This window comes from Leptonychotes weddellii, chromosome 11 (genome assembly GCF_054177405.1).
Source record: "Leptonychotes weddellii isolate Sample4059 chromosome 11, ASM5417740v2, whole genome shotgun sequence".
In the NCBI taxonomy this organism is placed as follows: domain Eukaryota; kingdom Metazoa; phylum Chordata; class Mammalia; order Carnivora; family Phocidae; genus Leptonychotes; species Leptonychotes weddellii.
Window position 1 is genome coordinate 87,611,552 of NC_138379.1, and position 25,412 is coordinate 87,636,963.

Consider the following 25,412-nt stretch of genomic DNA (forward strand, 5'->3'; position numbering starts at 1 on the left):
GAGCCCGATGCGGGGCTCGACCCCAGCACCCCGGGATCGTGACCTGAGCCGGAGGCAGACGCTTAATGACTGAGCCACCCAGGCGCCCCTAGAATCATGTATTTTTAAGTCCATTGGTGTAGACAACCTACTTGAATTTGAAAATCTTAGAATTTCAATTACTCCATGATTAAGAGCTCTCCGTCTTTTTTTTTTTTTTTAATTAAAAAAAATTTCTTTTTCAGTAAGCTCTATGCCCAACATGGGGTTTGAACTCATGATCCCGAGATCAAGAGCCACACTGCTTTACCGACTAAGCCAGCCAGGCACCCCAAGAGCTCTTTGTCTTTTATAGTCTATAAAGAAAGAAACAAATGAGTAAAATTTTAGGCTATTTACCTAAACCCAACTGAGTGACTGGCTGCTCTTGCAGCCATTACCCAGAGTAGCAGGATATATAACCTTTAAGGCAACTGAGTATAGTGTTTCTTAGGTAACAATTCTCTAAGCGTTGGCCTACACACTCTGACTTAGGCAGGTATGTGTCTGATTAGCTCACTAGCAGGTGTTGGCTCTCTGGCCCGCCAGCCACAAGCCACCTGTCACCAGTGTCACTTATTCACTCATTTATGGAGTGCAGTGGCATTATACCTCTCTACAGTTAATGGCCTTCCTTTTATGACATTAGTCATACCGAATCTACAGCTTTGAGAGACAGCAGGCTCTTTGGAAACACTGTCCTCAGATGCTTTCACTAAGCATGAAAACTACAGAAGACAAATTTCAGTGAGTTTTGGTATAAATGCAAGCTTGTACCCTTTTGCCAAGCTCTACTCTTACTGAGGAAACAAATTCCTATTATTTTGTAAGTTATACGAATACTGCCTTCTGTTGTAAACACTGCTGACAGGACACTCCTTAGTAAACTGGATCTACTCTCAGCTAGTATACAGTGCTGCATGGATGGCGAGCTTCAAAAGGTGTCCTAAGGGGCAGCTGGGTGGCACAGTTGGTTGAATGCCTAACTCTCGATTTCAGCTCAGGTCACCATCTCAGAGTCCTGAGATTAGGCCCCGCACAGGGATCAGTGCTCAGCGAGGAATCTGCTTGAGATTCTCTCTCTCTCTCTCTCCCTTTGCCCCACCTGCTTGTGCTCTCTCTCTCTCTCTCTAAAATAAATACATCTTTAAACAATAAAATAAAAGGTGTTCTAAGAGGACTGGATCGAGTTGCCAGTGCCAGACTCACTGGCTATGTGACTTTGTATCAGTCTCTGTGAGCCTTGGTTTCCCTATCTGTAGTCCCCAAGTTGTGAGGATCAGTGAGTTAACATAAACTCACACTCTAGTCACACCCTGACACTACGGCACACAGTACACTGTAGGTGAAGCATTCTCCTAGCTCCCAGACACACCCACTGGCGGCAAGCAGTAGTGACAGGAAGAGGAGTCACCATCCCCAGCACCACAGCCCTACGGCAGAGTACAAACTCTCAAGTTAGGGAGAACTAGAGCGGAGTTCCACTTTTCCCACTTTTCTAGCTTCAGGTCGCCTTCGTAGATTATTTAACTTCCCCGAATCTAAGTTTTTATATCTATAAATGTAGTGATAATCCACCTACCCAGACAGGATGCTGTGAGGCTTAAATGAGGTTAAACATGTAAAGTGCCTGGAACATAGATGTCAAATGTCAGCTCCCTGCTTTCGTGAAGCCATCATTATCAACTACTACCTTTCAGAGAAAAAGGTTCTGAGAAAGTGTACAGGAAGGGCAGAAAAGTGCAGAGAACCCTGAGGGTTCAGAAGACAAATGAGGGTGCACGTGGGGAAGAGCCTCAGACACTGTCTACAGCTGGTGGAACACCACCATGCTCTGGTCCTGGCATCCAGGAGTAGGAGGCAATGAGAACCTCTCCCTTCATAATGGGACCACAGCTCAGTCCTACACTCTGCTTTCCAAAAGGAAAGGAGAGGTCTTATCTTCTCAAGTCCACCTCCATGACTAACCACTCCTATGACATCATAACCCATATGTCCTTATTGATGCACATTTCTAATTTTCTAGAAAAACTATACTCTCAAATGAGTCAAAGACTATATGTTCAAATAACATTTGAAGAGGAAAATGTTAATTTCACTTACATAGAGAAGCACCAGAAGCTCTAGGATGTGTGTTTGGAGATCCTGAAATAGGTCCAGTAATTGCTCTATTTAAACCATAATCACAGGATGAGTTTTAGCTCATGCAAGTTGAGGATACCCTCCAAATAACACTGTAAAGTTTTAATGTCTCAAGAACCATTACAGAACTCCTACAATCTGCCCTTCCCTGGACTCTGGTGGAAAGTGTCATCTCAAAGGAGTGATGGGGCCTGGTGGCCTGGCCTCCTTACTACGGAGGCTCTCACTGGTATGCCTCATAGGCAAGAAGAGAGCAAGAGCTAGGAAAGCACAGCTGTGCCTACGGTAGCCCAGTCTCAACTGTGGCTTTACACAACTAGGACAAAGAAAATGTCTGTTAACTTATAAGGAGAGTGGGATTAAGCAGATACTTACTTCTGTTTCCTGTCGGGAAATGAAGAAAATAAAACATGAGCCAGTGGAAACATTAAAAGAAATGCCAAAAGACAACTGGGTTCACTAAAGCTATTACAGTTGCATATATGCAGATGCCTTTATTATTATTATTATTATTATTATTATTTTTAAGTAGGCTCCACATCCAGTGTGGAGCCCAACGTGGGGCTTGAACTCCATGACCCTGAGATCAAGACCTGAGCAGAGACTGAGAGACGCTTAACTGACTGAGCCACCCAGGCGTCCCCAGATGTCTTCTATAACCTTGTCCAAGCATTTAAACATTGTATTTGTAATCATATGAGGTGGGTTAAGGAAGACTTTGGAGTCATGACGGTAGATGAGGATCAAATCCTCGGTTGTCCACTTAGCTTGGGCAAATGTGTGATCTTGGGCAAATTACTTCTTAGAGCTTTGGTTTCCTCATTTGCAAGATGGGGACAATATCTACACTTCATCAAGTTATTATAAGTTACAACGAATGGGTATATGTAGACAAGTAGACTTATAAGTAGATATGCTTTAGGCATGCTATTGAAACATACTGAGTAAGCAACCCAAGAGGAAAAGAGCAATTATTCTTACTGTTTTATTTATCTATTTCCCCCAACAGACTAAATTTCTTGAGAAGGGAAGGGAGAAATGATACATATCTGTACTCCCAGCACTCAGCATGCGGGCTGTAGACAGTAGTTATTCAATAAAGGTTTGCTGAATGACTACGTTGTCATCTTCTCTTTTGTAAGTGCTTACTATGGGCCAGAAGCTGATCTAAGGTCTCTAAAGAGGATTTCTTCTTAAAAACCCTATGAGGTATCCTTATTTTAGGAGAAAGTGAGGGTAGAAAGTTAAATACCTTGGTAAAGACTGAAGACCTGGAACAGAAACCACGTGTGACTACAGAGCCCCCCTTTAGCCACCACCTTTACGTCCTTCCCTGGCACCGTGATATGCAGCTAAATATTTTTGAACAAGTTAATAATTGTCAGGTTTGAGAAGTGGCAATGGAAAGGCACTTAAAAAAAAAAAATGAAGGGAGGGAAATCGGAGAGGGAGATGAACCATGAGAGACTATGGACTCTGAAAACCAAACTGAGGGTTCTAGCGGGGAGGGGGGTGGGAGGATGGGTTAGCCTGGTGATGGGTATTAAGGAGGGCACGTACTGCATGGAGCACTGGGTGTTATACGCAAACAATGCATCATGGAGCACTACATCAAAAACTAATGATGTAATGTATGGTGATTAACCTAACATAATAAAATAAAATTTAAAAAAGCCCTTTTATTTCTTCATAGGAACCTGGCTAATTTGCTTTATTCAGTCTGCAGCTTTCTGCTTAACAGCATCTAAGAGTGCATGAGGGGTGAGCAAGAGTGATGCCATACAGAAATGGCATAGCTGGGCAGGATTTGTTTATTGCCTTTTATTCAAATGCAGTGGGTTAGTGTTCATCACACCAACCAAATTCCTTCCTTCCTCCCTCCCTTCCTTCAACATTTGAATGAGTACATGTGTTAACCACTGTGCAAACACGGAAGACAGCCTCCCAATGACAGAGGATAACATAAGACCCCACATTATCATCTGACTTTTGGAAACCATTAGGAAAAGAGTAACTTGGGCAGTCCCCTTTGATCCGGCCTGGTCTTGCTGGAAATGAAACACTGGTCCACCAGCTTCATGTATTCTCTACCTCTGACCTGCAAGTTAATACCTAAAATGATGGCTGCTACGTCCCTCGGACATTTTGTGTCCTGTTTTCCGTCAAAAAACTTAACGCCATGTAATGTTGGATTCACTACGGTATTATTTAACTTTCAATTCTGAAATAATTTTAGATTTCCAGAAGAGTAGCAACAATATAGTAAGGAGAATTCCCTATGCCCTTCACCCAACTTCCCCTAATGCTAACATTTTTTATAACTATATTAGTAAAATTATCAAAACTAAGAAAGTAACACTGACTCAGTACTATTAACTAAACCACGGACCTTATTAAGACACCAGTTTTTCACAAATGTGCCCTCTCAGTTCAGGATTCTACAGTGCATTTAGTGGTCATGCCTCCTTCGGCTTCTCCAACTTGGAACCGTTCTTGGGTCTTCCCTTACAACGAACAGTACAGGTCACATATTTTGTAGACTGTCCCTCAGTCTGGTTTTGCCTGGTGTTTTCTCATGACTGGATTAAGATTATGGATTTTTGGGGGGAACATCAAGAGGTGAGGAGCTCTTCTCAGTGCACTGTATCAGTAGATGCATGGGACTATGTCTAATTACTGGGGAGGGGGTAACTCTGATCTCTTTTTTTTTTTTTTTTTAATTTTTTTTTTAAAGATTTTATTTATTTATTTGAGAGAGAGAGAATGAGAGACAGAGAGCATGAGAGGGAGGAGGGTCAGAGGGAGAAGCAGACTCCCTGCTGAGCAGGGAGCCCGATGCGGGCCTCGATCCCAGGACTCCAGGATCATGACCTGAGCCGAAGGCAGTCGCTTAACCAACTGAGCCACCCAGGCGCCCCTGATCTCTTGATTAAGGTGCTTTCTGCTGGCTTTCCCCACTGTAAAGTTACTATTTTCCCTTTTATAATTAATAAATATATTAGAGAAGATACATTGAGACTATAAAGATCCTGTTTCTCAAATTTTCCACCTATCACTATAGCATTCATTGGTAGATCTTGATTGCAGCAACCATTACTGTAGTGTTCTAATGGTGAGCGTTCATTTTCCCCATGTCTTCTACACTTAATTACAATTCTTCTTTAATCTTCCCCTTTCATTTATTCATTAAATCATTTATTTATCATATTGTCATTGTATTTGTCATAAGCATTTTATTCTTTGAATAAACTCAGTACTATTGTTATTTATTTCGATGCTCAAATAGTTCTAGCTTTGGCCATGAGAAGCTAATTCAGGTTGGCTTCTGTATCCTTTCAACATGCCCTCATCTTTTTAAAATTTCATTTTAAATATTTCCTTATATCTGGCACCAGAAGAAGTTCCAGGCTCATTTTCTATTTTCCCTGCCCCAGCTCTGGAATCAACCACTTTTCCAAGGAACCCAGGTTCCTTTTACAGAAGAATGGTATTTAGAAACCAAGACTAGGACCTAGATGTACTCACTGCAGCTGGATGTCACTGCTCCTAGGCCCTGTCAGCAGAGAGAGCTGGAAATATATGTCCGAATGCTAAAATACATGTATACACCCCCCCCATATTTATTCTTGTACCTTTCTATATGTATATGTATTTTAAAAAACCCATGAATTCATACTGATACTTCTCACTCCAATCCAGGGTTCAGTCTAGTGTTATTTTGATACTATTTTTATTCATACAAGATTGAGCAACTCTGACAAAATTCTGAAGATATAAAAAGTTTCTTTCCTCTGCAGTAATTTGTCATTTGTGTGGGGAGTAAGCGAACTCGCCCTCATAACATACCTTGAGTTTGTCAGATCAATCATGATTTTCAACATTCTTAAACACAGTAGGAAAAAAACAGCTTTCTCAAAGAATCTCAACTTAATTTTAAGAAAGTTTAATATGAAATCATAAGAAGTTTTAGAAACAAATGACAACTCGTCCTTCAACATGGTTTAGGAGTTATAATCAAATCCAAAAAAACATTTACGTCATGCCTACACTGGATCAGGCATTACATACTTGGTATTTTTTTAATATATTATTTCGTTTAATTGTGATGACAGCCCTGTGAGATGTGACTGTCCTTGTCTTACAAACAAAGGAAACTGAAGTTCAGAGTGGTTAAATGACTTGCCCAAGTATCACCAGCTATGAGTGGCTTAGCCAGTATTCAAATACAGGTTTTTTAAACTGCCAGCCAAGTGGGTTTTTTTGTTGTTGTTTGTTTTTTACTATATCACAGATGTTCCAAGAATGTCACCAGCCAGAGAAGTTTAATCCAACCCAAAGTTGGAGGTAAGGCTGTCATAAACCCAGGAAAAATCTTTTACATTAGTAGAGAGGAGAGGTTTTCTAATTTATCCCTCCGCCAGCAGAACTTGGCAAGTGAGGGCTTTCTCTTCTCTACACTATTAGATGCTATGTCAACAGCAACCTTCATAAGCGAATGGAAATAACTGTCTACAAAGTAAATGTCAGAAACATATACCTACATTCATTTTAGGAATCCATATTCTCTTTAAGAATGCACAATGTGTTGAATAGACATCTTGTCCTTTCATGTGAGATAACTCGTGCCCACAGCCCTAACACGAAGGCACATTCTCCAGGGGTTTTACTCTTAACAGTGGTTTTGAGATTTCCTAATATATCCATATTCTCTCACCTGGTTTCTGTGGGGCTTAAAATGTCTACAGAAGAGAGGGTTTGGAGTAGATTGTTTAACCACAGAACTGATTCAATTACTGTTGACGGACTCTCATGAACATGAACTTGGCCTCAAAAGGTGAGTCCTCTAATTACCTCTTATCTAACTAACCAGTAACAGACTATGGATATATTTGAAAACAGTACTAGAGCTGCTATTATTGTCTGCTTATTTTGAAAGTGACTGATTGACCTTTATCTTACTGGTAACAGATGCCAATTATTATTACTGTCATCACTAAATTATCTAAGTTATCTGCGCCCAAATATCATTAACAAAGGGCCAATGTTTTAGGAATAACAGGACCTTACACAGAGTAAATAAGCTGATCCTGATGATTACTGTCTGATGGGAACCAAGCACAAAAGAATTCCGTTGTGCTTGCTGGAATGAAATAGATCAAACATGAGCAGTCATACAAACCACCTGGACAATGTGTTAAAATGCAGATTCTGATTCAGCAGGTCTAGGGTTGGGCTTGATACTCTGCATTTCTAATAAGCTCCAAAGTGATGCTCATGCTGCTGGTCCCCAGACCTCTCTTCAACTAGCCAGGAAACAGAGAACAAAACAAAGGTTGTGAGAAACATACAGAAGATGTTCAACAGTCTGTCACTGTTACTGTTGCAAAATGATTATAATTACTACTTTCAGGATTTTTATTTAAATGACCTAAAGACTAAATAGAAGAAGTCATTAGGTAAACTAACTTTTTCTGAAAAGGGAAAAAACAAAACACTGAAAACCAGTCTTTGAGCTAAGGAAAAGTACACGACTTCTAAGAAGCAACACCACACCGAGGCAATTTCAAATCTCCAGCAGTGTGTTATAATGTCTAATTTATAATTAAAAACATTCTCCTACAGAGCAGCAGATGGCTTTAGGGTTAATTTTATCCTCGTTTCTAAAATTACCAGGAGAATTCAGAATTCTCCAGGCTCGCTGGAGAGATACACCTCTTCTGTAATTATTATAACAGGAGCAGAGAAGACAATCAGAGTGAAAGCTGACAAACGAGGGCAGGACAGCGATGGAGATGAAGCTGACACATGACACCAGCGGCACAGGGGTCGGCCGGCACTGACGTCACCGTGTGCTCTGCTGCCCGCCAGCTGCACAGCTTCCTTCCAAACGTCAGTGATCCCCTCTCTACCTGACAGGAGGGCAACGGGAATGGTCACCACAGCTGAGATGAAATGTGATCCTGCTGACCAGTGTGAGGCATCAATTTGTGCAGTGAGGGAGTTCAGTGAGCTAAGGAGCAAATAAATGGTCTTCCTTAGCCCCAAATAGGGTGGAGAGCGGGGAGGGAGAAGAAGAGGGGAAAAACAAAACAAAACAAAACAAAACTCAACAAAACCCTGTGAGCCGTCTTCCACAGCCCAGGCTTAATGTGTTCCTGGTGCTCAGTGGGCTTGAAGGATAAAGAGGAGGTCTCACTGTGCTTGCTGACGCAGAACTCTTTTTACATAATACCAGTGGCAGGAGGATAGCAAATAGAAGACTTCTAATAAATATTTTACTACCTATCTCAGCCTCCCCTAGCCTTTTTTTGGTTCCAGGGCATAAAGCTGGAATTATATGTACAGAAACCCTGTCTCAAGGTCTTCTTGTGAACAGGAAGATTGTTAGAAACAATAATGAGAGATGATGGGTTACTCGGAGGTCATGGGTCAATTCAGAAAGGAAGGAAGCATCCCTCTTGGGCCAAAGACAAGTGACTTGTGATGCACAGGTCAGATCTATCAGGCTATTACACATCACTATGTTTAAGGTCCCTCTTAGAAAAAAAAAATCGTATCAAGTACAGACAATTTAGAATATAAATGATAAACTTGTCTTATTCCTTTGATATTTTAAGGCTTTAAGGCCTTGGTAATTAAAAAAAAAAACATGGTGAGGGGGGTTATATGGTTATCAGAATTTTCAAGACTTGTTTTCACATGGAATCAATTATATACTGAATACAAAGAATAGCTACCTTTTACTGAGTGTTTACATGGTGCCAGGAACTTTAATCAACAATTTATTTAACAAACACTTAAATAGCATTAACTATGTGCCAGGCACTGTTCTAAGTACTTTGCAAATATTAACTAGTAACCGCTGTGAGATATGAACTTCAATCATTCCCTCTTCACAGATAAGGAAACTGAGGACAGAGACGTTAGGTAATGTGTCCAAGGTCACCCATCTAGTAAGTGGCATAACCACGATTCAAAGCCAGGTAGTCTGGTTCTAGAGACCATACTCTTACCTACTAGCCCCCTGTCTCTAACATTATCATGAATCCCTGCAATATTCCTGAGAAACAGATTAATCTGTTTCATACATATGGAAACAGAGGCTCAGTGAGTGTAAATAATCAGCCCAAGGTCACACAGCCACTAAGGGGCACAGCCAGAGTCTCCACCAATACTGTCTGCTATCACACTCCACATTCTTTACGTAGAAGCCTTGTTTGAATGGTGATATTTTCTGAAAACTTCCTCCAACTAGTTCATACATTTTTATCTTTATCTAAGTATTTATTATAAACATTTCAGATTAGGAAAGGCGAAGAATAAAACTAAAAGTCCTTCATCTATTTATTCTCAACTTGATGCCTGAACAGTCATAGCCAAAATAGGAGGAAATATTACCACAACTACTACAATTAATGAAAACCAATATTTCCTTGCATTCTGCCTCGTATTCTGCAAAGGCCGGAGGTGTCATAATTGAGGCAATGAACACACATGGGTATGGATGGATCCATGGCTCATCAGTGTCTGAAGTCTTTATCCACAGGAGGAGCATAAATTAGAAAATGATTTCAAAGCCATGTTTCTGTACTTATTAAAATAAACCACATTTTACACTTCTACCCCATTTTCTTTTTTGTAAATTACAAAATATTGTAATTTACACCTAGTTTTGGTTTGCACTTTCTCTTCAATTTCAACATACAAGATAGCTAAAATAGTTCATTTATTCAGCCCATTTAGCAATTAAAAGAGATCTTCATAAGGAGAACAAGCAAAGTATAATTTGAGGGAATAATTCTGCCTTTTATTCTGAGTTCTTGCAATCTTTCCATGGAGTCCCATCTTTCCTACATGCATTGGAATTCTTTAAAATTCAAGAAGATTCCTCAGAGATCAGAAGATGATGTTTTTAAAGGAAAGCAGGACTATAAAAAAGTTATAAAATCTATGGATAAAAATAAACATTCTGGAGAAATTCTTTAAGCACAGAGAAACACATATAAACTTCTGATGTGAAATTCTTCATGACGTAGCTCTGCCTACCTGTCCAGGCTCTTTCCCTATCCTTTGTCACTGGCACTTAGATCCCACTAGCTCTGGTCCACAGCTTCCCTACACAGTCTGAGTTCTCTGGCCTACCTGCCTTTGCATATGCTGAAACCTGCTTGGATCCGCCATCCCTACCTCATACCCCCTTTGCTTTTCTCTCCTTCTGTCCCCTTCTTAATCAAGTCTTAGCTAATCATTTCCCTGGTTCTTCCAGGAAGAGTTAGTCTTTCTCCTAGCCTCATGGCCTTCACAATTTTCTTCTTGTATTATATTTAGTGAAAGCTCTGGTTTTGGGTTAACTCCTCCAGGTGAGAGCAGAGTTGAACTTTTTTGCATTGTTATCGTTTTCATCTTGAAATACTTCAATCTCCAGGACTTAGCCTAGGAACATAGTAGATGCTTCATAAACATTTACTAAAATTTGGGGTAAATGGTGGTGAGGATGACAGAAAAACGTGGACAAGAGGATATTTGAGTGCTAAGATATACTGCGTGTGTGTGTGTGCGCGTGCATGTCTCCACTTGTGAGGTAATGGAATCAATGAGACTCGATGGATGAATACTGAATGATAAAACCCAAAATTCAGTTAGTGAGTAACCCTTGAGGAAAAACTTACCAATAATGCTTGAAAACTCAGAATCTTTGCTTCCTGAGGTCAAAGAGACCTAGCTGTGAATACCACATAATGACATTAGAAATACTGAGTTGATCTACCTATATTATATGCCAAAATTATAAGAGACGTATTATAGCCAGGCAAAACTTGGTTATAACCTTAAAGGAATATTCTGTATATTTTGTTTGCAAGTTTCTTTGGTGTTCTACTTTGACATTTTCTTTTGAGATGTTAGTGACAGAGCACTCTGTAATTTCTATAGCATATGACTCACACTGCTAACCTTTCTCTGCCTAAAAAGACTCCCAGAACTCCTTGGAAGTATGTTTTTGTGAATTTTTTGTTTTAGTGATAAAGGAATATGAAGGTGAAGCAGGGGTTTCCTCTTTCTTTCTACAGAGTTAAGGACTTCAAAAAACAAGAGCCTTCTCTGAAGACAACAATTTGAGGGCAGCAGATGCTTCCAAAAAGTAAAAAAAAGTCCCAGGGAAGTGCACTCCTGAAGAATGGCAAACAGGAGTGAGATGAATGAGACCAATAGAAGGGCCAAAAGAAGAAGAGAAAAAACAAAACAAAAAACAAAACCACAAATGGGAGAAGTGAACACACATAAGAAACTATGGAAACACCAATACTGTGGATTGCACTTTCAAAACAGAAAAGACAAATCAATACAAATCTTTATATATATAATGGGAATGAAACAGATTAACTTAAAAAACTGTCTTATTCAGGCAATCCCATTAGAAAAAAAAGTCATAGCCTGCAGAATGGAAAATCCATTACCTCCCTGAACCATATGTAACATTGGCATTTAAAATTAATTATTAACATTAAAGTAAAAGTTAAAATAAAGTAAGTAAAAATTAATTATTTGCTTTCCCTCAAATGCCCAAGGCAAAAACTAATGGGAAATGGCATAGAAATAAACCAGTTACATGCACAAATTAGATGCTTTTATCTTCTATTTTATACCGCAATACAGCAAACCAAGGCTGTTGTTTTGTCCCTAAGCTTAGGAGTCCAATGAGTATCCAACCTAGCTAGTCAGCAAATAATTTCTTGGTCAGCTCCTCTCATCTGGATGTCCCTCTGTTCCTCTTTAACAATCCTAGAACAAAACACCACCACTTGCAACTTTGCTAAACTTTTGCTTCAAACCCCTTATCTTCTTCAATACCCTAACTGAAATGAATCTCCCTTCCACACCTACAACCTCTGCTGCTGCTACTCTAGCCCAGATCCACATTTTAACTGGACTACTGCCTTAGATTCCTTATTAATCTTCTTGCCTTCAGTCTTACCCACGCCTCCTACCCATCTTCACCCTGCTGCCAGATAGAAACCTCCTTCCAACATGCAAATCTAATCATAGTAGCCCAGTCCCACCTTCACTTCCATCCCATCCTACAATTTTCAATAGGTTGCACTCCCTATTTCCAACAGAATAAACTCTGAAATCTTTTTCATGGTGTTCAAGGCCCTTCATATTCTGCTCTTTGCCTACCTGTTCCTCCTGTGTCAATACCCTGTGCCTACAGATTTCACATTTCACTAATACTGAGCTACAGTTCCCCACCACACCAATCTCAATCTCTTTCCCTTATACCTGTGGTATTTACACAGTTTGCCTGTGTGCAATATCCTACTTCCGTTTATCTTCCTGGCAAGCTTCTAACTCATCCCTCAAGCCTAAGTTCAAATAGTTCCCTCTCTGTGAAGCCTCCAGGTAGAGCGCTATTCCTTCACCTAGATTCTTATTGCAGTTCGTACATACATTTTTGGGCAACATATTGTATTTTAATTATTTTTATCTCCCCACTAGACTTTTAGAATTAGAGGATTTGTATCCCCAGTATACCTAGCATGGCACAGTACCTGATGCATAAATATTTATTGAATTCTTGACCATATGGATAAAGAAACTTGGACTATAAAATACAAAACCTTTTACAATTGTGAAAACTGTAGGAGAAAAACTAGCAAAATAATCTCTGTACCCTCAACCTCCATGTTATAACTCAAAACCTGACTGTATCAGAGCCAGGCATTAGACTTCTATCACTGTCTTTTCTCCGGCTGTGACCTCTCTGCACAATCACCCATAACCAGGAGGGCAGGCAGAGCACCAGCGTGATCCTGTACTGCTCCTCTGGTCCGGCTCCCAGTCCCCTACCTCACACACACCCAGACAAACGGACCTCCTCCAGCAGGGCGCAAGGGACCTGGCCACAAATCAGACCCCAGTCCTGCCACCATGTACATTAGCAATAAACCAATTTCTCTTACTTGTCATTACACTTAGAACTATGAGTAAAACACACTTTAAGAAAGCCTGATGTCACTGGTAGAAATGTTCCTGAACCTCTGCCTGCACACACACCAAGGACAGTGGCTCGTGTCTGGTCATGTTAGAGCCAGCTGCGTCCCAGCTACCTGCTAGCTTGATGTTCATGTTGCTATCCAGCAGGAGATTTTCAGCCTTGAGATCACGGTGCACGATCTTCCGACCATGACAATAATCAACAGCGGACAGGATTTGCCAGAATTTGCGCCTGGCCTCAGACTCATTTAACCGGCCATGATTAGCAAGGTAGTCTGTAAAAAAGGAGAGCATTTAGGATTATTCACCAAAACCAACCAACCAACAAAAAATCCCCACTATTAGTAGGTAGAATTTTTTTCTCCTCAAAAAGTTATCTTTTTATTTATCTTATTGTAATTCCAGTGTAGTTTATATACAGTGCTATATTAGTTTCAGGTGTACAATACAGTGATTCAACAATTCCATATATTACTCAGTGCTCATCAAGATAAGTGTACTTTAATCCCCTTCACCTATTCAAAAGCTTTTTAAATGAACAGGAGTGAGTGTTCAAGTAACATGCTGTTTTCCAAGTTCCCTGCCTTGAGAAAAGTAATTCCAATCATATTTCACTGGAGTCCAGATAAATGGAGAAAGCCCAAGACCAGACAACAGCAAGTGGCATAATATTCACAATATAACTCACAATGCTTTTTTATGTCTAAGCACTCTCTCTGTTCTGTTTACAAGTTTGCTGAACATTTTTCCTAACCATATTTAAAAAACAAAATTTATGTAAAAAAAAAACAAAACAAAAACCCCATGAATCCCTTTTCTGACATCTCATCAGACAAAAGGTGTCTTTCTTTTAAGCAATCATTTCCTGCAGTTATTATAGAAGCCACCTGTAACATAAGATTCAGTGGTCCCTGGAAGTAGCTTAAATAATTCACACTCTGTTTTGTTTGGTGGAGCACTTATGATTTACCCAAGACTTGTTCTCTAAATCAAACATGATAGCCATGTTCTCTAAGCAAATATACTTTGCAACATACATTAGCTACCTTTGTATAATGTTATAATCTCTGCTAAAGCAGTTTATCTGAAAATTAGTTCTGCATATGTTTATATGAACTCAATAAAACAAAACATTATAGCTCATTCAAGTTTCGCCTGAACATCTAAAAGGCCTCTGAAACGATCTTTTGAGGGGGAAGGGTCAGCAGAAATCTTGAAAGGCTTTTCAAAAATTTAAGATTATTTTCCCAACTTAGGAATTGTATGGGTGAATGAATATTCAGCCATCTCCATAAATTTTCTGCTCTAGGCTATGTGGTTTACTGATATTTAGAGTCCATGGCTTTGGCTCAGGATATCCTCAATATTTATTATAAAATTAACATTTGTACAGCAGTTTACAGTTTATAAAGCATGTTCGTATCACTGTATTCCTCTTAATCTTCCTAAAAACCCTCTATGATAACTATTATTCTAATTTTCATTTTATAGATGAGAAAGCTGAAGATCAGAGGGGTTACGTAATCTGGCTGAATTCATACAACTGGTAAGTGAATGGTTACTTCACTCTAACCATGGAGGGGCACTGTTCTCAATCCACGCTCAAGTTAATAAACTTTAAAAAACCGTATCAAGCTTCTTTACTAGACTCGGGCTGAAATCCTATCCTTTCAAACCCTGCTCAAATGCCACCTTGCCCTTAAACAGTTCCTCGTCACTTCAAGTAGAACTAATCTCTATACTCTGAACTCCTTATCACTGACAACACATTGGCTCACACTGTAGTTACCTGCATATATCGCATAAATATCTCAAAGTGCGTATGTGTTTGGGTGTACACACACACACACACACACAGCCTTAATTCTAACACACTGTGTGTTAGAAAATAAGATACCTTCACTTAAGCTTTCTGAAGATAGGGGCCGTATTATTTTCTTTAGTACTCCCCACACTGCTTTAGTACTATGTACAAAACATCAGAGGCACAGTTTTTATTAAATACTTAGCTGATTAAGGTCTGGTCATGGATGGTATCATCAACCATTATAAAATATAGAATATTAGATGTTAGAGGCTTTAAATGTAAGCAGACAGACCTAAATGTATCTAAAACATAAAATCCTAGAAGTGAGCACAGGCAGTAATTTCTCTGACATCAGCTATAGGAAAACAAAACAAAAAAGGCAAAATCAGACCTATAAATACAGAGAACAGACGGCAGACAAGGGTGTGGGGTTGGGCCAAATGGGTGAAGGGGAGAGGGAGCTACAGGCTGAAGTGAGTAAGTCACAGGAATAAACAGCAGAGCATAAGGAATACAATCAACGATACTGTAATAGTGATGTAATGGGGCAGACAGTAGCCACACTTGTGCAGAACACAGAATAATGTATGAACTTGTCAAACCACCAAGTTGTACACTTGAAACTAACGTAACATTGTGTGTAAATTATACTCAAATAAAAAAAATGTAAGCAGACATTTTGCATATGTTTCTTCATCTGCTATAATCACAAATTGAGATGATCAGCTCCCCACATTTTCCTTTTGCCTTTACAGAGCACACATAATAGCCATTCAGAATTCTACCGGGGAAAAAAAATAAAAATTTAAGAATATATAGACTTTTCAGTCAGAATGTCCAACCTGTCATCAGAGTGACTATGTCTAAGTTAACTACCAAGTAAACTATGTACTATCTGTTCATAAGAGTAAACCAGAGCCTCATTTCTATATTGGATGAACGGGGAAATCTATAACAAAGGGTTGGCCCTGTGGGCAAATACAACTTACTGAGGGAAATGCAACGTGTTTTCTGTACAGGATTATCTTTTGGCTAGTTACTAGTGTTATCTTTGCAGAAATTCCACACCAAATGCCACTTAAGCTGTAGCTCTAAAGAGACAATTTTTTCATAGACAAATAAATGACTCTTCAGAGAGACAAAATTTCTTTCTGTTGAAAACGCTGAGTCAGGGACACCTGGATGGCTCAGTCAGTTAAGCATCTGCCTTTGGCTCAGGTCATGTATGGTCCCAGGACCCTGGGATAGTGTCCCACATCAGGCTCTTTGCTCAGCGGGAAGCCAGCTTCCTCCTCTGCCTGCCGTTACCCCTGCTTGTGCTCTCTCTCTACACAAATAAATAAAATCTCTATAAAAAAAGAAAAGAAAAGAAAGAAAATGCTGAATCAATGTGAATTAATTGGAAAAATTTTTGTGATTCTGGCAACATAGAGAAACCTAACAGATCCAATGTGAACAAATATAAGTATATGGGGGAAGGAACAACAACAAACTGTCACCTACAAAATGAGTCCTAGGAAGCGCAAGAGAATCTAGAGTACAGACGTTTTTGAAGCGATCAGTCCAAATTAATACCACCCTAGCCAGGGGGGATGAAAAGCTTTGGAGCCTGGCAGGAAAGGTACTGTGGGGGGGTGGGCGGGAGGAATGGTATGCCTGAACCTAAAATTACCATGTAAAGCTAGAATCGCATAACAATAAATATATAACACACTGTGAGAAAAATGACAACATCCACGTTCCAGAGATTAAGACTGCCTGCTTCAAGAGGTTGGTATGTTCACTCCTCCCTTCCTCATTCTGTATGTTTTCTGCAGTGTGGGCATCCCTGAAAACTGTACCATCTGCTGAGAAATCAGTAACAGAAGTAACTGAGGTAAAAACCTGTGGCCGAAATCACATTGGTTTAGGTATACTTCCTCATCCTCTGTGAGGGGCACTGTTCTCAACCCATGCTCGTTAATACACAAGGTCCTCAAGGTAACATGCAAAAAGCATATTCATGTTTCGCATGAAAAACTTAATTATGGGGGTGCCTGGGTGGCTTAGTCGGTTGGGCGTCTGCCTTCGGCTCCGGTCATGATCTCAGGGTCCTGGGATCGAGCCCCGCATCGGGCTCCCTGCTCGGTGGGAAGCCTGCTTCTCCCTCTCCCACTCCCCCTGCTTGTGTTCCCTCTCTCGCTGTGTCTCTCTCTATCAAATAAATAAAATCTTTAAAAAAAAAAAAAACTTAATTATGGTTACAGAACAACCTTGAGTGTAACAGCAATTTTCCATACTAATTGCCTGTATGTGTATTTTTGATCGGTACAATTAAAAAACTGCTTTATCCTATGTTTAAATTTGTTCTGATAAGTGAAATGTAATTTTGTTGACTTTAATAAGAAAACTTTTTAAGGTTATATTTTGTATGTCCTTTCCTCACTTTGCTTTTACAGTAATTGATTTTTTTTGTATTTTACAAAAATCATGGTCTGTGACAAATTGGACAATTAAAAAATTGGTCTTTCAATACTGATAATTTGAGAAATACTGGTACAGACAAGTAAACAGGCAATTGCAATACACCATGATAAAGCCTAGCACAGGAATAAATATATCCTGATAAAAATTTTTGTAGGTATCTTTTAAAATTTTCTATTTTTTATTATGAAAATTTCAAATATACATGAGTAGAAAAAATAGTATAATGAATCTCCCAGATTTAAGAGTTGTCAACATTTTGTCATAGTTCATATATCTTTTTTTTTCTTCTGTAGTAACCTAAAGCAAATGCTCGCATTACTTTGTTTCACCCTAAATACTTTTGTGTATCTTAAAAAAAAAAAAACATTTTCTTACATAACCATAATACCATCACCACGCCTAACAAAATTAACAATTCCTTAATATCATCTAACTCACAGTCTGAATTCAAGTCTCCTCAGTTGGCTTACTGGAATCAGGATCCAAATAAGATGTACTTTTTTTTTTTAGAGAGAGAGCTGGGGAGGGGGAGGGGTAGAGAGAAAATCAAGCAGGCTCCACGCCCAGCACGGAGCCTGATGTGGGGCTCGACCTCACAACCCTGAGATGAAGACCTGAGCTGAAACCAAGAGTCGGACATTTAACCGACGGAGCCACCCACGTGCCCCAAGATGTACATTCTGTATTTGCTTATTTTGTCTTTGGAATCCTTTTCTTCTGGAACAGTCTTCCTCCCTCCCCTTTTCCTAGGCTACTGACTTGCTGAAGAGACTAGGTCAGTCATCCTACATTCTGGATTTGTCTTTTACTTCCTCATGATCTTGCTTTAACTTATTCTCTTATCTCCTGTATTTCCAATAATTTGGAATTCAAGTATAAAGAATAGAATAGATGCAAGTTTAATTTTTTTGGAGGGTGGCAAGAATATGTCATAGGTGCATCTACTTGGAGGACTACAACATCTGGTTCTCCCGCTTCTAGGAGTGCTAAGGTTGGTCACTGAGCCGTGGGGGTGATAGCTTGATCCTTCAATTAAACATTCTCATCTTTTTCCTAACATGGTTCTTAAGCTCTAGTGTACATCAGAACCCTTAGAGGCCTTGTTAAAACAGATTGCTGGGACCTACCTCTAGAGTCTCTGATACAGCACGTGCTGGAAAGGCCCAAGAATTTATGTATTTTTTATAAGTATCCAGCTGATGCTTAAGACACTGGAACAGGGGCTGTACTTGGGAGAACCACAGCACTAATTTTAGTATTCACTGGTGGTTGAACCTGAACCAGTTACTTCATTAGGGGTTACAAAACTGTGACTTTCTAATTATTTTATTCCTGCCACATCTATTAGATGAAATTCTTCTGTTGTCAATTAGGGCTATTTAGTTATCCTGAACTAAAACTAAAATAGGTCAGGAAGGATAAGTGCTTAATTCTTCTTCCTTAATTTAAACCAATTTTCAGAGTAAGGGGTTGGTACACTGGCTACCTCCAATGATAACTATTAAGATTTGTATGTTTGTTTTTGTTTTTCTTCTATTTTAGGATTCTCTTAAGTATCATAATGGGTGCATGGATTCTTATATACTCAATTTATTTCAATTAATTAGTCATTATTCTTTTTGATGCTCAAATCCATCTTTGACCAGTGAGAGTCCCTTTATAGGTTTTTGTTTTTTAAATCCAGAAATATTCAATGCCTTTGTTGCTTTCTGGCATAATAAATTTGTCTCATGCATAACTTGAATACTTCCTGCCCCAAACTTGGAATCAGTCACTTCTCCAAGAAGTCTTGGTTCTCTTCACCGGGGAATGGTATCTGGGTGCTCAGGGTGTTTTTTATGGCAGGATTGGTATTACTTCTAAGACTTTTCAGAGACAGAGCTAAGAAAAAAAAAAGTAATGACTTCACTCCATTTCAAATGTACCATTATAGGAATTACTTTTCTTTGATTTTTACATGTGTATTTCTTTTTCTCTTACATAAAAGATCCTCATTCTTAACATTAACATAAATTACTTGTTTTATCCTATAATATACATGAAATAATGTCAAAATAGCTATACTAATATCACTACTAACAATAAAATTACTGGATGAAGTTTAAAAGTTAAAATTTCTTTGGAGTTCTTTTTAATCTTGAGATTACACCATCCTAAGAACACACAGTGCAAAAAAATAAAGAATGTAAAGTCCAAATTCTATTGTTCTAAAGTTATTTGAAAAGCTATCTCTTTGTGGTATATTTCTCTTGTGTAAGTCTATTTTGTGAATATGTAAAACACTTACCTGATGTTTAAAATGACACCAAAATTAAAACTATGCAACATGATATAATCCAAGAAGTCTTGCTTTTTATCCCTGTTCCCTTCCTCTGCCTACAGGTAACTTTTTATTAATTTTTGTTTACCCTTTGCTTCATTTGATATATATAATTATGTATATATAATTGTATTCTCCCCACTTCTTATACAAAAACATTTCTCCTTTTTCGGTTTCATTTTATAGCAGTACATAGAAGTCTTCCATATTCCTTTTACATCATTGCGGATACTTCTAGTATTTAATAGTACGGGTTTTTTTATTTATTTTTTTAAGATGTTATTTATTTATTTGATAGAGAGAGAGAGAGAACACAAGCAGGGGAAGCGGGAGAGGGAGAAGCACGATCCCCGCTGAGCAGGGAGCCTGATGTGGGGCTCGATCCCAGGACCCTGGGATCATGACCTGAGCCGAAGGCAGACGTTTAACCAACTGCGCCACCCAGGCGGGGTTAAGAATGAAGGCTCAGAAGTCGGGCTGCTTGGGTTCAAATTCTGTCTTTGCACTTGCTGACCATGTGACCTTGAGCACATTACAAAACTACCCCCCCACACCAACCTCCATTTGCTAATCCAAAAATGGGGATGATGATGATGATGATGATGATAAATAGAATAACAACAGAACACTTCACAAGGTTATGTGAAGGTTAAATGGAAAAAGCAATTTAAAAAAAGAAAAAACCCTCTTCGTGGTGCCTGACATATACAAATGCTCAATAATGTTAGCTGCTATTATTTCACTATGACTGCTACTATTGTTGTTATTATATTATCAGGGGTTGACTCAGGCTACTTTCCTTTCCCAACTACTAACTACCCAAAAGCCCCTTATTTTTTTTTTTTTTAAGATTTCATTTATTTGAGAGAGAGAGAGAGAAAGAGAGAGAGCGAGCATATGAGCAGGGGGAGAGGGAGAGGGAGAAGCAGGCTCCCCACTGAGCAGGGAGCCCGATGCGGGGCTCGATCCCAGGAACCTGGGATCATGACCTGAGCCGAAGGCAGACGCTTAACTGACTGAGCCACCCAGGTGCCCCCTTATGATATGATTTTTATGTTTCACATTCCACTGACATTGCTTTAAAGTCACAAGCAACCTCTCTAGGCTGAAGCCAATTACCTTTCCTCAGTTCTCATCTTTTATGACCTTTCAATTATATTTTATACTTAATTGGGTTCCAAAATAGACATCTCTCCCTATTGAATTGACCTTTCTCTTTTAACCACATAAAACTACTACAGTCTAATTCTGGCCCTTTGCCTTTCTTTTTCTATACACCTTTCCTCACAGAATTGATCTAACCTATCACTTTCTTGTGCATCACCTCTGATCTGCTTCATTCTTAGCTGGATAATGTTAGTTCCCTTTCATACTCTTCTCACTTAGTGCCAGTCTCAGGGTGCCTCTTTAGTTACTCCAGCAAAGATCTGTTTTAACGCTCTGGCCTGGGACCTTTTGGTCACAGATCCTATTGGGAAGCTAATAAAAATTACACTTACATACAAACACACACATAAAACTTTGTATGCAATTTCAAGGGGGGAGGTCTATAAAATCTTAGGTTTAATCAAGGTTCAGAACTCTTGGGGGATTTCATTCATCGATTAGAATTTTTATAAAAATAACCTCCAGATTAGCCAGGCACATTTGACGTTTCAACAATTACTCAACTGTGTACCTACGCAGATTTTCTTTCTATTGCTGCAGTGATATCAAGACTGAGCTCATCTTTCTTTTTATGAACTTCATTACCACCTTCTAAGTCACTGTAACCACCACCACCACCACCAGAGTGGCATTCCATCTCTTCCCCCAAGGATAAGAGGCAGCTTTCCCAGCATCTTATCAAAGTGAAGAAACCCAACTAGTTGCATTTCCTTAAGTTTTGGGGATGTCAGAATCTTTAAATCTTTCAATTTTAAGCTTAAAATTCTTTAGTCAGAAATTATTAACACCCCTTAAAGATGGAGCTGAGTTAATAGCCCAAAAGATTAAAAAGAAATGCAATTAAATTTTAATGTTATATTAAAAGGACTTAATTTGTAATTTCACCAATTTGTAATTTGGAAGTAAAAAGGCTGATTATCAGTTTAATATTTTTTTGCTTAATTAGCCTTAAAAGAAACAACCCATTTCAGACAATTAAATCCTGGTCAGAGGTCTCTAACTCATAAATCTGTGAAGAATTCACATTTAATTACCAAATTTGAAGAGAAATTGTGTTTTTAGGAATATGACCACTATGAACCCTGAGGATCCAATAAGGCAATGGGAATTGGTTCTTTTGTTTTCTTCAAAATATTTTGAAGACCCATTATTTTCAAATCTTTACTCAAATTTAACATCTCTTTCCTTTTATCAGTACAAAATGTCACTGTAAAATAAAACTCTGTCTTACCAGAGATCAGGACTCTGATCTCTGTCAACTTAGGTTGTGTTGGTTCTAACTGATCACTCTTAGATAAAATATAACAAGAAAGGAAGGCACATTAAATAAAAACCTGAAAAGGTTTTTAGCACATTAATATGTGTACCACCTTACACTGTGACCACTAATAGAAAATGGATTAGGTATATGATCTGTTTTGAATTAGGATGACATGGGCTATCTTAATTTTAAATATGACACTACTTATAATATTAAATTACATTAAACTTTTAACCTGGAGACAACTTATGAATGGAACATGAAACTACAGATTGTTAATCTTTTATAGATTTTGCTTTTTTCTGTTTGTTTTTATAAATATACAATCATTTCAAATTGTGTGTTTGACAAAAAGGAAATTGTTGCATGTGATATATACTTTGGCAATTTAATTGTGCTTTCAGCAATTTCCCTACATTAGACTATTTGCATCTCTTAGATTCTGAATCAGTTCTTCAAGCCTAGTGGAAATACTGAAGCAACCCACAGTCTTCTGAGAAGATGAGTTTTTAGTTACATAAAGTTTTAAAGTTTTTGGCAACAAAAGCAAATATATCACACTTTTCTAAAATTATTTATAACCCCCACAAAGAAGTCAATAGGTTGCAATACTGGTGATAGGAATGGATATCAAACAGAAGACTTAAAATTTTTTTCATATCTTTTAATAAGACAAATAAATACATTTCTGATTTCTTTGGACCTAGGGAGATTTTAAAATATAGCAGAAATACGTTCTGGAGTCAGACAAGCCTGTCTAAAGTGGCCTCCCCCAGATACTTTCCAGCTGATCACCCTATTTCCCTTACATTTATTATACTGTGTAATTATAAGTTTTATGTTGTCTCCTCCACCCAAATAGAAGTTTCATGACGACAAAGGGTTGGACATAGTGGCTGACACAAAAAAATCACTCAACTATTTGTTGAATGAATGAATAAAAGGATGTCTTTTACACTTTAAACTTAAATTTTTAACATTCTTCCTTAATTTGATTCCATGAGGGAGAAAGCGTTGTGCTGATATTGACCTGAAGAAAATCAGTACAATTGAGGGTCCAGGTAGTTGTATGCTACTGTGCTCATTAGTCTTTTCTAATTAATTTTATTCTGACTCAGAGCTGAGGGGTGTGTGTGTGTGTGTGTGTGTGTGTGTGTGTGTGTGTGTTTTTAAAGATCTATACACATATACAGAAAGTGAACCAAAAACCACAATCTGGAGAGGCCTTTATGAGAAGGTATTATTTCAAATGGGGAGAAAAGCATTCCAGGAACAGCTGTAGCACATCCATGAAGCCAAAAGGACATCAAGGAGGCTAAAGCACAAAGAGCAAAGAAGAGGGGAGGGCCTATGATGAAACGGAAGTGAAGTCAAACTCAGCAAGAACTGAGAAGCCTTAGGAGGGAGTCTGTAGTTTAAAATACTGGGAAACCACTGAATGTTTTTCACTAGGTGAGAGACCTGATCTAATCTACATTTCAAAAGCACTTAAAAATAATCTGAAACTGTGAACTCTATGTTAATAAGCTATAAGTTCCATTGAACAAAAATTCAAACAAAAAAATTAAGCAACATTACGGGAATGGTCCTGATTGAGAGCTGCTGTACAAGCCACAAGGAAATAAAATTCAGTCCCTAATGCAAACAAATTCATAATACATATAAGAAACTAAGGTTAAATAATAAAAACTTTAATCAGCCCTTCAAGACAATAATAGAAAGATGTCATGAGGCAATACTGGCTTACAGACATAAAATGAGATACTGTCTGAAACTTCATAAACTCTTCTTATCATTTCAGAACAATAGCTAGGTTCTCTTACTGATTTCAATATATGCAGTAACATTTCATTAACTGTCCCAGAACTGTTTTTTAGGCAGTAATTAAAAAAATTATGTCAACTGAATAGCCTAGAAAAGTGCCTAGAGTCATATTTAATACTATCAGATGATGATGTCATCTGATGGCATTCAACATCCCAGACAATTCCCTAAATAGGTATTTTCATCCCACCTATTTTTATCATCTCTACAGGACCTCAAAGTCTGTTGTGAATTATTTCGGAGTAATGAGTATGACTGGACTGATAAATGAGTCACTCTAAGCTGAACTACTGATGTGTGCTATTTACTCAATTTATGCTAGTGTTATAATAATATTTATAAATGCAATCTGGTCACACTTCTAACACATTCTTTACACAGATAAATACATCCAGATAGCTATTTTGATATGTAATTATTTAAGAAGGAAAGAAATACAGTCCAAAGAACAGATCATCATTTACCAAACCATCTAATTTTTAGGAATCAGGATTCAAATGCCAAACTTGGAGAATAAGATGCTGATGATGAAGGAAGCAAATCTGTTAATTTTAGTATTTTGGTTTCTCTACATATGTACTCTAAAGATACATTTTTAGCAAATATTTGAGATCTAAGACATTGCCATCATTCACTCATAAATCAAAGGGCAGATATATATATATTTCCATTAAGTTCTTCAAGTGAATGACAGTGGAAAACAATGAAGCCAGGCTGAATTGGTTCATTCAGAAATGGGCACAGATGGAGAGGGGGTTGGGGGATGAGTAAAATGGGTGAAGGGGAGTAGGAGATATAGGCTTCCAGTTGTGGAATAAATAAGTCACAGGAATAAAGGGCACAGCATAGGGAATATAGTCAGTGGTAGTGAAACAGCATTGCACGGTGACAGATGGTAGCTACACTTGTGGAGAGCACAGCCTAATTTATAGATGTTGAATCATCATATTGTACACCTGAAACTAATGTAACATTGTCAACTGTACTCAACCAATTACAAAAATAAAAAATAAAAAAGGCAAGAAGCTAAAAAAAAAGAAATGGGCACAGAGAACTCAAAAGCGTAGATTAAGCTGTACTAAGTAAGAATTTTGTCAATGAAGTTCTTGCAATAAAGATAATTAAAGAGCCAATCAAGTTTCCCGTGTAAGTAAGTTCAGAAAAAGCCAAGCTCCTTAGTGTATTAGCCAATGGCTTGACTATGATTTAGGTTTCTTGGGATCCCACCCCGTAAGAAATAATGACATGTTAAGTCACTTGTTACTGGGGAGAAAGATTAACAGTGAAAGGGAAGGGCGAGTTGGAAAAAAAAACCAAGACCCCAGCTATCTGTACACAGAAATTAATTCAGTTATAATTCAGTAACAAACTAACATTACAAGGTTGAAATGTTTCTGTGGTAGATTCCTGTTCCC

General features: G+C 38.4%; 1 protein-coding gene across 3 annotated transcripts in view; it reads right to left on the bottom strand.

Annotated features, from left to right (window-relative positions):
- SIK2 (salt inducible kinase 2) overlaps positions 1 to 25,412 on the bottom strand; it is a 127,246-nt gene that overhangs the window by 29,735 nt on the left and 72,099 nt on the right. For all 3 annotated transcript variants that reach the window (XM_081799487.1, XM_006739201.3, XM_031034405.2), the window contains exon 4: positions 13,266 to 13,427. In XM_081799487.1, the coding sequence (XP_081655613.1) occupies positions 13,266 to 13,427 (162 nt within the window). The remainder of the gene's footprint in view (positions 1 to 13,265; positions 13,428 to 25,412) is intronic.